Below are 14,311 nucleotides of genomic sequence, written 5' to 3' on the forward strand. Positions count from 1 at the left end.
CTGTCTGAATTCAGGGATTTTGCCGAGAAATCAAGAAGAAATGGTGGTTCTGTTGATGGATTTGCAAGCAAGCTCTTTTAAACATGCACATAATTAATATAGCAGTGAAAATAGTACAGGAAATTCAGAAATTCTTTTATTCTTTTATCAGTTCTGAAGATGACACTATTTGTCTGTATGTATAGACTAATTTAGGTGATTTGTACATGTAGGAATGATTTGTAAGTATTGGAAAATATGACATTAATTATAGTATAAGTTTCAAAATCCAATTTTCAATCGAGATGATCAATGATTTATACTCCAATCAATTCAATAGTACTAAATTGCTTTTATAAACGTCGCATGTAAATATAGTTAAAAACCATTAAACTAATAAATTACTTTTATAAACGTCGCATGTAAATATAGTTAAAAACCATTGAACTAACACAATTAGACGTTGTGCTACGAATGGAATGGATACCTCTCTAACCTTGAAAGGTGCTATTATTGGAACTGCTTCAGACATTTTCTTTAAGGTCGCTAGGGCTGAAACATGACTCGAGAACAAAATCATTAACCGAAAAAAGTATCAATTGATAATTTAGAACCGGGGTGGATCAAGCCTAAGACACAACAATAAACAACAACAACAACAACAAAAAAGCATAAATCACAAATGGAAAAAATGACTTACTCGAACTCTCGAAGACTATACCTTAAAAAAAATCTTAAATGATAGTCCAATCAAAATAATCCTAATTACGCTGATTTACGTCAAACTTAACTAGCTCTATTTTTATCCAACAAATTGTACAATCCACAAAGATCGACCCTTATTTCCAAATAATTATTCAATTTGGAATCTCATCTAGATCGCTCCTTTAATTTCTAAAAGCAAAAATTAAAAATTAAAAATTAAAAAACATTCACCCTCCCAAATGCCCAATCAAAAGAGCCAGAAATAGTATTGCTCCGCATTTCTCTTCTCCATCCTTCTTCTCTTCTCTTCTCTTCTCTTCTCTTCTCCCTCATTTCTCTTTCCTCTTTCTCCCTCCATCTTCCTTTCCTTCCCCCTTCAATCTCCCACCCAGAAAACCAGAGATTAAACAAAAAGATGATACACCTTCTATACACAGTAATCTTCGGCGAAGCAGCCATGATAATGCTGCTCCTTTTCAAAACCCCATTACGAAAGCTTGTGATTGCAATCCTTGACAAAATCAAACGCGGTCGAGGCCCAATTGTAGTCAAGACTGTATCTGCTACAATCTCTATTGTTTTCATTTCCACCATTTATAGCACGCTCAAGATCCAACGCCGCGCAATCGGTGATGATGGCGCACCTGAGACACTCAGCCCCACTGATCAAGTCATCTTTACCAGGCACCTTCTAGAAGCTTCTCTCATGGGTATTCCTCGTTTTTTCTCAATTTCTTCCTCAAATTTTCTGTAATTCTTTTGATTTTGTCCTGTTTTTGGTGTTTATATTGAATTTTGCTGATTTTTTGAATGTGGGTGTTTTCGGATTGAAGTTTGGATTATAGACGAATGCCATACTTATTATTATGATTGAACTTTGGTGTGGTCGAATTGTGGAAAAAAGGCACCTTATTGAATGTTATTTGATGGGTATTGATCAATTTTGGTTTAGATTTTGCCATTGAAATTGGGGTTTGATGAATTTTGTGAATGTGGGATTTTGTTGTAATCAGTATTGTGTTATCTTGCAATATTGAAGATTTCAATTAATGCTTCATTTGTTGTTGTCATCCTATAAATTTGAGAAATTGGATTAGTTTGTTTTATGCAGCTAGACGCAATTCATGGTTTTGTTCTTTTTTTGGAATTCAATTGTTAAGTGAATTCCCCATTTGTTGTTGAGATCCATCGAATTCGAGAAATGGGTTTGTTTGTTTTGCTTAAAGCAAGTAGAAACATCTCTTGAACACTGCTGCTGGATGGAAGTTAGGGAAACATATGTTGTCATTCTCTTAGATTAAGTTGAATTAGAGGTTATCGCGACAACTTGTAAATGGAGTTTAGGTAACAATTACTTGGGATCACCAAAACGAGATGGACAAAGCATATGAATTACAGTCATTATTGAAGATGGAGTTTGGTATGATTAATCCTAGGCTCAAGCTAGACGCAATTCATGGTATACTTCTATGTTATTCTAGGTTTTGTTCTTTTTTGAATTCCATTGTTTAGTGAATTCCCCGTTTGTTGTTGAGATCCATCGAATTCGAGAAATGGATTTGTTTGTTTTGTTTAAAGCAAGTAGAAACATCTCTTGAACACTGCTGTTGGATAGAAGTTAGGAGAATATATGTTGTCACTCTCTTAGGTTGAGTTGTATTAGATTTCTTCTTCTTCTTTAGAAGTTGGATTAGAGGTTATCGCGACAACTTGTTAATGGATTTTGGGTAACGATTGCTTGGGACGACCAAAATGAAACAGACAAAGCATATTTTTTGATAGAAATTTATTGAAGATGGAATTTGGTATGAAGAATCCTAGGCTCAAGCAAGAGCCATAGTGGCTGCAACAAGAGGAAACTAGGAAAGCCACCCTAATCAGTCAAGCAAGGAATTTGAATATCTTTGGATTTTTGTGCTTGAAGGCCAGGGTATTCTTTTTGTGAAACTACCATCTCAATCGATTCAGACTTTGAATCTAGGCTCCGTTCTATTCAACTTATTAACTTATCTGAACGTATTTGAACTTAATTGAACTAATATTAACTTATCTAAACTTAACTGAACTAATATTAACTTATCTGAACTTAATTTATCCGAAAAACTTATTTCTACTGTAATAAACTTATTTTTTCTGAACTTATATTATCTGAACTTATCTTGTCTAAAATAAGTCGAACAGAACACAACCTTAGTGTGGTAAAGTTACCATCTCCTTTCGATTCATGTCCTTGATTGTTCCAAACAAGTGAAACAACGGTAATCAGGATATGGAGTTTTCAATATATGTTTTACATGCTAGTATAATTTACTAGAGTAGTTAGCTAGGTTGATAGTTAAAACAATCTTTAGTAATTATAGATAGATTACCATTTTAGTATTCGAGTTTGCTCTTAGTAGACCATGAACTGTAACTGTCACTGTTATTGAGTGCATTTGGATTATAAACCCGGGTACACAATGCTGTGTGCACACTAATGTACATTTATTGAGCACGTAATGAACGTGGAGAATGATTTCAACGTACGCGTACAAGTGAAATATTTTAATATATGTTCTTTGGATTTGAACTATACGTTCTTTGGGTATAAACAATATGTCCTTTATATTTGATCTAAATGTTCATTTAAAAATAGAGTGCACATTAAGCATTGTGCACCCAGGTGCATAAACCACAGTTTGGCATCTAAGCCCACATTTGTGTTTTTTTCTGCTGCAGGATTCATCTTGTTTCTGGCTCTCATGATTGATCGTCTGCACCACTACATCAGAGAACTCCGTTTGAGGAGGAAGACCATGGAAGCTGTGAAGAAGAACGACGTGAGATCTGCTTTCGCCGGCCCTGAGGAAATAAAAGCAAGAGAGCAACAGGTAGACACATTTAAAGATATGATTAGACAGCTAGAATCAGATCTTGATAGCAAGGTTAAGGAAGCAACTAGCTCAGAAGCTACTGTTGAAGCTCTAAGGAAGCAATCGGAGGGACTTCTTCTTGAATATGACCGATTATTAGCAGAAAACCAAGAACTTCGGAGTCAATTACAGATATTGGACCACAAGATTTCACTTTCCACTTTCAAGAAGGATTCGTAAAAGGGATTTTCACCACCCCACCTGTGAATGATTTTGTATGTTGTTCCTTGGTCTTCCTTTTGTAGTTATATTGTAAGTTTTTGATCTTTTCCATTTTATTTAACATCATTTGTGCCACTTGAGAGAGAATGATAAGCAAGAAACAATACAAGAAATACAAAAAGAGTTATCCTGAATTCTGTGTTTGCTCATTTACATGTATGCATAGATTTATTAATTCTTCGTACTACTCTGGTAACTACACTGTTCTATTAGATGAAATTTCATCCTCGGCTTTTTTTTAAGTCAAAAACTTGCATTTCGTTTATTTGTTTTCTTACACTCCCTCTGTATTTATTTAAGAGATACACTTGTCTTTTCCGACCGTATTTATTTAAGAGATACACTTGCCATTTTTAGTAACTTATCAACCCCACCATCTAATTAAATAATATATCTACACCTCACCCCCACTCCCTAAAATGACATGGTCCCCACTTGTTTTTCTTATTAAAATATCTACTCAACCCCACTTGTTTTATTACTTTATTTCATTCAATTCTGTATCTCTTAAATAAATAAGGAGGGAGTACATACAGATCTGTTAGTCTAAACTGCAGTTTGTCAGATTTTGGCACACCCATTGTGAGAGCACAATTTTCTGAGCTCTAGTTGTTACATAAAGGTGTGCCAAAATCAGTTTCCCGTCATAATGTGTGGTATATTGTCATAATATACGTATCAATAATGGATATAAAAAGGCGCTCTGAAGTCTGAACCAGAAACTAGTCAACTACCCACCTGACTAACTTGATTGCTGTCAACAATTGAAGAACATATGCTTAACATAAAGTACCAAATTGGTTCACTGTCAAAATTCAGAGTGACTTTTTATTAACCAAAACCTGTATTGTACACTGCAAGAATTTCTTAGAATATTGATGCTGTAAATCGAATTCTGTAACTATACTAATCAAAGAAAACAGAACAAAACAGAACTAGTAATCAAGCCATTGGATCCTTGGCAAAGCTTAGAATAGGATCATTCTCGCAAAGCAGTTTAGCAGCATTAAGCAGAGTAAACAACAGTAGTCCGATGAAAACTAGGAGGGAGAGTCCCGAGATGATGAGCATCAACGCGGCTGCTGCATGGCCTTTGACCTCCTGTGCGTACTCTGCAGCTGCTAGAGCTAGCATGGTTAGCGGGAATGAGTACGCCCACCACGCTATGTTGAACTTCCTCATCGATTTCTTGAACAGAGTTGGCCTGCTCACCTGAAGAATCACCAACACCATTGAAAAATATCAGTTATTAAACACACACAAAAATTACTACTTTCTGGTTGCGTGTGTAAGTGTATTTCGAGTACAGATGATCATCGTGAGCCCTGCCCGCTGGCCCGGCCCGGAAATAGCGGGTTTAGGCAGATTTTTTAGGGATGGCCCGGCCCGACAATATTGGGTTTATGCAGAAATTTCAGGCCCGGCCTGAAAATAGCGGGTTTAAGCATAATTTTAACCTTAGATTCCAAAAACATATAGCACACGTAGTAATAATCTCGTTGTCTTTTTCAGGTTTCCAAAATTTGCTTGTTTAGGAGTTTTAGTTTCCCCTGCCCCCATTTTTAAAGCTTCTATTGTAAAAACTTGCATAAGATTCCATATTCAAACTTTAGTTTGAACTCCAATTAGTGTATCTTACTAAGTTTAGTCTGAACTAGACCTGATCAAAAGGCGGGTCGGGCCGGGTTCGGGCATAAAAATCTGCCCATTACGCCGGGCCGGGCCAAAACATCGGGCCGATTTTTTGTGCCCAAAATCCGCTTTTTCGGGCCAAAAAAAGTGGGCTTTTCGGGTCATTTTTGGGCCGGGCCAAAATTATAACTAAAATTGTTGTTTTACATTGTTCAAAGCCCGTAATTTTTTTAAGAAGTTTGGGCCGGGCCGAAAAAGGCTGCCCAAAACCCGGTATTTTTCGGGCCGGGCCATCGTTGATCAGCTCTAGTATGAACTTATTAAAACTTGTCAAAACTTATTTTAGTTATAATTAATACTTGGTCAACCCTTATATGTTTCCTGAAGTAAGGGGAAACAAGGTGAACAGAACATAGCCTTACCAGTGATGCAAAGAGGAAGAGTGAGAGGAAGAACAACATCTTCGACTCAGTATCATAAGATCCAGAGATAGAGCTCCAAGCCAAGCTAGCCATGCTCGGAACTGCGAGAAAAAGGAAGAAAACAGGACGAAGCATAGCAGGAAGACGATCTCCACCAGACAACCTTTGATAAAGAGTTACAAAAAGCACCAAATAATGAGCCATCCCTAACGAAAACATACACACTGCACTTTCCTTCCACCCCATCTTAGCCGCGGCCCTAGCCCCAACCAGGTTCCCTAGGACCGATAACTGGCTCGTAGGGTTAGCCACCATGGACAGGAACTTCTTCTCAGTGGTGAACCATTGACCGTATATTTTGACATCCAAGACTATGATTGGGATGGAAAATGCCCACCATAGGACTAGATGAGGGAAACCCTTTGGAGAAATGAAGATAGGGGTGGATTGGAGGAGGAGGAGCCAAGATGTCCAAGGGGCAAAAAGGTAATTCACACCTACATGGTGTAAAAGCTCTGCTTTTACTAAGTGGAAGTGGAAGAAGCATCGTAGCAGGTAGAAGAGGGAGAGGGAGATTAGTATTAGGAACGAGAGGGTCCAGAGGAGGAAGGAGGCCGTTAATGGGAGATTGTGGAAGACGTCTAATAGTGGTGATGGTTTGATGATGGTTTCAGTTGTTGTATTGTTATTATGAGTGGTTGTTTGGCGAAGGATTTTCCAAAGGAGTGCTTGGCTTCCAAACGCGAGGCTGATTCTGAAGTAGCCTGCATGGAGTCTGGCTAGAATGGAGGATAAGGATTTCTTTGAGGGAGTGAGTGAACGGCGGTGGCGGTGGCGGTGGCTATGAGTTGGTGTTGGAGTTTTAGGAGTGGTGGTGGTGGTGGTGGTGGTAGCAATGGTGATGGAAGAATCAAGCTGAATAGAGGATGGTTGTACTTCTATGCTCGACATTTTGGTGTTGGGTGAGGCTTTTAGAGGTTGTTGATGTTTTGTTACGTTAGAAAGATATGGGTGTTTATATAAGGTACAAAAAGATTAAGATTATTACAAAGGGATCTTAATATAAGGTGTTTACATTAATGTTACTCGGACTCTTCGTTGTAAATTAATAAAATAAGAGAAAATGTGTAGAAAGTTGTAAATTAATGTTGTGGGATAAGAGGGTTAAGATAATAAATTTTTCATGTCCAAAAATATAATAAATTGTAAAGAACATTATGAAACAGGCTAAAACGAAAAGAGTAAAGATCATTTTGAAACAGAGTTAGAAGGTTATTCGTACTCTTCATTTTACCTCAAATAACTGTGTGTGTCAGATTCTCGACACTTTGACATGGGTGTGGACTCTCTTAATTACACTTCATTTTGGCCTAAAATCATGGTAATTTTCACAGTTTAATCGAAGCGAACACTTAGATATTTACTCGTATCTGACACTAGTACTCATACTATCCGGGTCGGAGTATCATTAATAGTGGATGGCTTTGAAAGAACCGAAGATATGTTCTCCTCTCCCTCTTGATTTGATTCTTTAATATTTTCTGCATGATACTACTATGATAGGTTACGTAACGTAACATTGTACTCCGTACGTAAAGTCGTAAACATCAAGTAATTGAATAAAGCAGGCACCTCGAGCTCAGGTTTGAATCATATAGCAAATTTGGGGCTTATGGGCACAAAATGTAATTTTCACCTAAGTCAAATGTCTATATCAAATAAAAATGACGCTTAAATTAAAGTATCTAAAGGATTTATAAATCTATAACAACTTCAGGAATCTAGGAAGATTTAAATGAATAGAGCCTTAACACAACTTTAATGCAGATGGAATAAAAGAAGCAAACGATAAATACTCCATTAGTGAAGGGAATTAAGCAAACGATAAATACTCCATTAGTGAAGGGAATCATTCCAGAAACTGATTTTCATTACTACAAAATTCAGAATAAGAAACGTTGAATATAGAGCGGTCAAGTGTGTTAAACGTTTCGCAGGATCATATAGAGACATAAAACTATGTTTTTACAGTAATGTGCCAAAATTATTTTCACACGAGTAGAGGTGGTGAATAGATGATTCTAACACACTAACCTAGCCAATCTATGCATGGTAACGTTAAATGATATGGTGCTCAGAGTTTGAAATCATTTTGAATAATTATAATGATAGTACCATTAATGGTAAGTAGGATGTTCACCTTTCACCTACTTCAACACAAAATACTAGACACCTAAATGAGGTGATGTAGAAAGAAGTAAGTTGGGATTTTATGGTACCAATTGAGGTTCAATACAATTAGAGTTCCAAACAATTTGTGGCAGAGGCGAAATCAGACTCGATTATAAGGGTGACAAATTAAATTTGAACCTCTTGTACTGAATAACACTCAAAATTTTACTAAACTAAACTAGCTGGCGTCCACAATTATTGAATACCCGTCATCTAGTTGCGTTATGCCTTTAACAATAGAAGCTACTTTGTTTAGGCATAGGTGCCATGGGAAACTATAGAAACCACTGGCTTTGCAAGTTGCTTAAGTAGAAGCATGACTATGACAAGAAAAGCTGAAGTTAAAGGTTAAAGAGAAACAAACCAATGGTTCACATTCACAATAACAAAGCATAATATATAACTCTATATGGGAAAGAGGCTAAATAAAGACCCTTAGCATATTTCCAACAATAAAGAAAAACTATAATATGTGGTATTTCCTCATCTTTGCTAGGTAATTAGTGGAGTTTCAATGTATTATGTGTAATTATGTACATAATTAGTTTACTCCTTTTTTTTCTTTAGTTTGTATTTAGTATGTTTTTATTGATATGGTGGGTTATGTTGAGTTAGATAATTCGTTTCAAAGTGCCATTCTATTGGAATAATAAAAGTGGAAAGTAGATTGATAAATATGAATAGGTTACAATGGAGTAAGTAATACATTCACTAATACAAAGAAAAAGGATGACTAGCTAAGTAGAAGAATCATATTGAAATTTAAGCAAATTTAGTTCATTACGTCTAGTAAGACTATTTCATGTTCATCTTCTTATAGTTAGTTATTTCAGGAAAAATAAGTCAAGATAAGTGAAATCGGGTGAACAAGTGCACTTTTACTTAATCCGTTAAATGGGTAAAGGAGTTGGATATGCAAAATGTTAGTTAATTATGTATGATAATGAGTTTTTAATTACGTCTGGTAGTAAGATTATTTCATGTTTACCTAATTTCTAGTTATTTCAGGAAAAATAAGTTCAGATAAGCGAAATCAGGTGATCGTATAGATGCACCCTTACTTAATCCGTTAAAATGAGTAAAGATGGTATCTTAGAGGAGTTGGATACCTTTCCCTTGTTGATGTTTTATCAGAGGACATTTATAGTTAGGTTATATTGGATAATAATTGTATAGGTTGTACGTTAACTTGTTTTGTCATTAATCTGTTTTTGTACTATGATGTTTTGGTGCTTAAGAAAATTAACTGCCTAGAACACCAGAAGAAAAAAAAAAAAAAAAGTATGGTCATTCCAGAAGGACAACTAGCTAGGCAGGGAATACAGAATACATAACTCCTTCCATCCATGTATAAATGTATAATGTATTGGTTTCAACTAAGATATCAACTTGCATAGTTAAATGATTTTAATTTATTTGAACTTATTTAAACTTATCGATTTTATCTGAGCTTATTGCAACTTATCAGATCTTCTGAGCTTATTACAACTTTTGGAACTGACTTTAATTACAAATACTTTTAGTAGCCCTTATTTTATTTTTCTGAACTTAGATAAACTTATTTTTCCGAAAAAATTGTAAATAAGTTGAGCTGAAAAAGGTGGTACCAGCATATGTACTTCTTTCAACAACTTCAACTGTGAATTATGAATTTTGTCTCCCCTATCACCTTTTTCTTCAATTCTCTTGACCGTAAATTGTTTGGAATATCCAAATACGATATGTTTTTATTTATATCATGTTACGCGATATTTGATTACCAAGGAATTGATTCTAAAGAATGTTTTCTTGTAAGATGCTAAAAATCTTAGTACTAAAGATTGACAAGAGATCGCTCAAATAATTATTTTCACAATTTTTATAAGCTAAGGTTATACCTTTACAAAAGAAATCACATTTTATACAATTACATATTGTATTCCTACAACAATTTAATAATTCAACATTAACAAATTGAAGGTTATGCTCAATGGTTAAACTTAAACATAACCCATCTATAAAAATGGAACTTTTACTTGTCATATTGGGCTGGGCCTTTTGGGCCGACAAAAGGCCCATATTGCTTGAAATATCATTTTCTTCATCACTAATTTTGTTGCTTCTCACTGTGATCCAATCCTCATCCCAATCCCAATTAGGAAACTGATCCCAAGATGAATTTACCATCAACTCCTTTATTCTATCAATATGAGACTTGGTGGATCCTTCTTGGGCCACATTTTCGTGGGCTAATTGAGATTCCTTCAGGTTTAGGGTCTCCCAAATACCTTGGTCCAATATGCTTGTTGGAGTATCCATATTCGGCCCAAAGTCTGGCCCATAATCAATAACAAAAGGGTGTGTAAGAAGTTCAGCAACTGACCATCTCTCTTTTGGGTCTCTCTTCAAGCATTTAGACAAGAAGTCCTTGGCTTGGTCCGGTAAGAAGTCCGGAATTTCAGGCAACAAACCCGAAAACCCGATATGATACAAGGCCGAAAGCGGGTCTTGGGTAATATTGGGCCATGGGCTAACCCCGGTAGCCATCTCAAAAACGGTACAACCCAATGCCCAAACGTCTGCCGGGTAACTTTGTTGCTCGCCACGTGCCACCTCCGGGGCCATGTACAAGGGGGTCCCACCTATCTCCGTCACGGACGAATCAAATCCTGCCACATCATTTACCACTTTACAACACCCAAAGTCCCCAATTTTCACCCCTTTACTAGTTACCAAAATGTTAGCACACTTGACATCACAATGTACCATACCTTTACAATGTAGGTACTCTAGTCCCCAGAGAATTTCTCCGGTGTACCGTCTCATCAACGGATCGCTTAATCTGCCACCGCCGCCACCACCACCACCACCTCCACCTGCACCACCGCCGCCGCCTTTCGTTTGAATGACGTCAGCAAGCGTGCCACCAGAAGCATACTCTAGGAGAATATTGTACAACACCTTACCATTTTCAATAGTAACATCAAACCCTTTGTACTCAATAACTTGATCACATTTTAACCTTGAATGAATTTCTTGCTCCTTTCGTAGAGTACTCGATTTCGAGTACTCGACGGACTTGACGGCGAAGGTTTCGCCACTAGGAACGGTGTTTGCTAGGGAGACTGCGGCGGAGGAGCCACGGCCAATGAGCTTGCCTCGAATCCATGATGAGTTCATTTCAAGCTAAAGCTTTTGAATTAGGAGAGAAAAATATGGCAATGATTATAATTCTTGTGGCATTGGTTAAGGTTTGGTGTGAGATCCAATTGAAGTGAGGATTTTTATACAAGAGTTTGGTTGGAAAAAGGGGATAATAAATTAAGCCTTAATTAATTAAATTAATGGGGTAATTGTTTTGGTTTGGCCAATGGGCGGTGTTCTTTTATACTTTACTCTATCCATATTTGACGGCTCCTTTTAAATTTGAAGGTATCTTCACATGCCAAAAGCAAAGAATCAAACATGGGAGACGAATTTGAAGAATGGCATATTTAACGAGGTATGTAAGGGCAACCAATCAGGTCTTGGCATAATGGTTAAGAGATAAATTGTTGCAAGAATAGTTTGACGAATTCTAATTTACCAGATCATGAATAAGTTAAACAAAAAATAAAAAACGATGAAGCTTTAAAGTCAATTATTTTTTAAAAGGTGAAACCCTCGCCCCAAAGCGCCACCGTCCAGCCATTCGAGCATTTTGGAGGAGGTAAGTCGCAATGTGTGCCTCAATTGGTCAATGTACAAGAAGTTGTGTCTTTCACATTCATGGTTTAAACCCTAGACCACCCCATACGTTTCTAAACTTGACCTCTTTACACTTTACCAACTGAGCTACGTGCTGGATGAAAAATTTAATTATTTAGATCAACCATATGATAAAAGACCTACTTTTATAAAACATATACACATGTATATATGTAACATATGTTTTATACGGAATAATAGGTTTTTATATATTTAAAAAAAAATAAAGATTCAAGAATTTTCATACAAGTTTAGAAAGCCTACCAATTGAAATAGCTGGTTCCTTAACAATGTGGAAGAAGTTATGCACATACGGAGTATCAAACTATATGCAACCAAAGACTTTGAGTATGCAAAGGTGTTACCTCATGTATCCAAATATATATTTAGAGAATATACTTCACAACCAAAGTTTTTGTTTTTTTTTCCTTTTGTGTGGAGCAAAAAATGTGCAAGATGACAATTCGACAAATGATGTAGACGCAATGGCGGAGCCAGGAATTTCAGGTTGGGGGGCGAGAAATTTATGTTAGCTTAAAAAAAGCCAAGAAAAAAAATATATAAATTTGTCATTGTAGGGATTTGGTCTTGAGTTGTTTGTGCGAAACACTGAACACTCCACCATTGGGGCAAGACAAGCTTGGCAATAATATATAGGCATTTAATACTAAATATATCAATATTTTTTTCTTTGGGGGGCGGCCGCCCCCACCCGCCCCCTGTCTCCGCTACTGTGTAGACGATATTCGATCTCATATCTTGGGTACCACCCTCTCAATACTTTGTCATCTAAGCTAGTTAACATTCACTACTGCAAGTCTGCAACCAAAGACTTTAAATAAGCGCGTTTCAAATTTAGTTGTCACGTTACTGATTAAAGTTACGTTATGAACGCGACAATTTATTTACATTATTTAGATGTCGTAGGACCATTAATTTTTTTTTAATTTTTTTTTTTATTTTGTTAAGGAATTGTAGGACCCTAAAGCTTACCAATTAGCATAACCTGAGTATATGCTTAATTAGGTGGTTGCTTATACCAGTGAAATTGATACTCTTCAGTCCTCACTGGCTGATTGGCGTCTCACATGGCGGCACGTGAGCACGTGATACTAGATTACTAGAGCTCTGGCCAAGTGACCTGAATCTGTGTTGGTGTTCAAGTATATATAGCTGTACTATGTCCACCCAAAAACTTTAAATTAAACTAAACCTTAATTACCTTAATTATTGGTATGACTTCTTATATTATAATCCTGAATTTTATTTGGTGGAATTATTAGATGGTAAAATTATTTGTAAAAATATTGTACGAGAATATAGAATAGATTGGTTTTTACAAAAGTCTAGTAGATATTGTAAACTATAATTCTTCCAATCATTTGAAAAGACTTTAATTCTTTCTTAAGATTAAGCATCCAACGAACTTGGCCTTAAAATATACTATATTTTTTTATTATTATTATTTGTCTGTAATATTGGGTTTTTTTTACGGGTTAATTTACGAGTTTTATGTTTTCACCTTTTTACCTAAAGTTCATGATGTAAGGAAGTGCATATCCAGAGATTATACGTAGCGGGGTTATTGCTTAACAATTACCTAAAACATACTCCATATATTTTTAGAAACCAAATTATTGAAAACTTGACTAAAATTAAGCAAATTTTGTTGCTAAATGGGGTCAAACGACCCCATTTTCAATCCGTTGCATCCGCCACTGGATGCAAGATTGATGTTTAAGTACGTAACACAAAGAGTGTTTGTCTTGTATATATCTAGAATGTACTATATTAAAGATTAATCAACGTAATAGACGTAAATTATGTAGCGTTTACTCGTTTAAAAGATGGATCGCCAAATGTTTTGTATTCCCATAAAGAAGGTCCCTCCCAAAAGGGATGTTTGGCCAGAAAGCTTTCTTCTAAGTGGTGAAAATAGTGTGAACGAATAATGAAGTTGCAAAGTAACAAAATTTGAGTGACAAAAGTGAGGGGAATAATAATGGGGTTGTAAATCTGAAGCAAAGTTCATGTTTTTGTGTTGATGTTAAAAAGATAATAATTTTACACGTTAAAAGTTATCTACTCCAGCCCGAACCTACTGTTAGAATACCCACGTAAAGTCTACCAATTATTTTACTCTGCTTTTATCTTCATCTGTGAGTTGTGAATTTTGAATGCTGTCACTAAGAAGCAATTACAGTTGGACTTTTGTTGATTTCTTAGCATTTAGGCCTGGCAAACTTGATCGAATCCGATTAACCGATCCGATTGATCCGGTTTGATATACGATTTTAATCCGAAACGACGATATGAAGTTAACTCGAAACCTGGAACGAAATTGATTCGAAATTGACTTAACCCGATACCTGGATTGACCCGAACCAATGAACTGAACCAATTGGACAAAAACTAAATTGACTCAAATCGTACAGCCTGAATATTAGCTAGTTCGCTACATCATGACCTAATCTAACCCCA

The 14,311-nt window shown here is 36.1% G+C and overlaps 3 protein-coding genes across 3 annotated transcripts; 1 reads left to right on the top strand and 2 right to left on the bottom strand.

The window, feature by feature from the left end:
* Positions 1 to 929: 929 nt before the first annotated feature.
* On the top strand, positions 930 to 3,952 carry LOC110792678 (uncharacterized). Its single transcript, XM_021997494.2, has 2 exons — positions 930 to 1,394; positions 3,403 to 3,952. The coding sequence occupies exons 1-2, from the start codon at positions 1,100 to 1,102 to the stop codon at positions 3,774 to 3,776; spliced, it is 669 nt and encodes a 222-aa protein (XP_021853186.1). The 5' UTR covers positions 930 to 1,099; the 3' UTR covers positions 3,777 to 3,952.
* A 667-nt stretch (positions 3,953 to 4,619) lies between these two features.
* On the bottom strand, positions 4,620 to 6,886 carry LOC110792668 (S-type anion channel SLAH1-like). Its single transcript, XM_021997480.2, has 2 exons — positions 5,873 to 6,886; positions 4,620 to 5,030 (listed from the first exon to the last, which is right to left on the bottom strand). Exons 1-2 carry the CDS (start codon positions 6,821 to 6,823, stop codon positions 4,761 to 4,763), a joined length of 1,221 nt encoding a protein of 406 aa, XP_021853172.1. The 5' UTR covers positions 6,824 to 6,886; the 3' UTR covers positions 4,620 to 4,760.
* A 2,991-nt stretch (positions 6,887 to 9,877) lies between these two features.
* Positions 9,878 to 11,988, bottom strand: LOC110792673 (mitogen-activated protein kinase kinase kinase 18-like). Its single transcript, XM_056830914.1, has 2 exons — positions 10,855 to 11,988; positions 9,878 to 10,752 (listed from the first exon to the last, which is right to left on the bottom strand). Exons 1-2 carry the CDS (start codon positions 11,261 to 11,263, stop codon positions 9,878 to 9,880), a joined length of 1,284 nt encoding a protein of 427 aa, XP_056686892.1. The 5' UTR covers positions 11,264 to 11,988.
* Between the last annotated feature and the right edge of the window lie 2,323 nt (positions 11,989 to 14,311).

Source organism: Spinacia oleracea, chromosome 6, assembly GCF_020520425.1.
Source record: "Spinacia oleracea cultivar Varoflay chromosome 6, BTI_SOV_V1, whole genome shotgun sequence".
NCBI lineage: Eukaryota > Viridiplantae > Streptophyta > Magnoliopsida > Caryophyllales > Amaranthaceae > Spinacia > Spinacia oleracea.

What these genes read in the sequence shown, in the direction of transcription:
- LOC110792678 (XM_021997494.2), top strand. Translation starts at nt 1,100, where the DNA reads ATGATACACCTTCTATACACAGTAATCTTCGGCGAAGCAGCCATGATA. An exon ending in TCTAGAAGCTTCTCTCATGG is followed by an intron (nt 1,395 to 3,402) that starts GTATTCCTCGTT and finishes TTTCTGCTGCAG; the next exon opens with GATTCATCTTGTTTCTGGCT.
- LOC110792668 (XM_021997480.2), bottom strand. Translation starts at nt 6,823, where the DNA reads ATGTCGAGCATAGAAGTACAACCATCCTCTATTCAGCTTGATTCTTCC. An exon ending in TCTTCCTCTTTGCATCACTG is followed by an intron (nt 5,031 to 5,872) that starts GTAAGGCTATGT and finishes GTGATTCTTCAG; the next exon opens with GTGAGCAGGCCAACTCTGTT.
- LOC110792673 (XM_056830914.1), bottom strand. Translation starts at nt 11,263, where the DNA reads ATGAACTCATCATGGATTCGAGGCAAGCTCATTGGCCGTGGCTCCTCC. An exon ending in AGAGTACCTACATTGTAAAG is followed by an intron (nt 10,753 to 10,854) that starts GTATGGTACATT and finishes ATGATGTGGCAG; the next exon opens with GATTTGATTCGTCCGTGACG.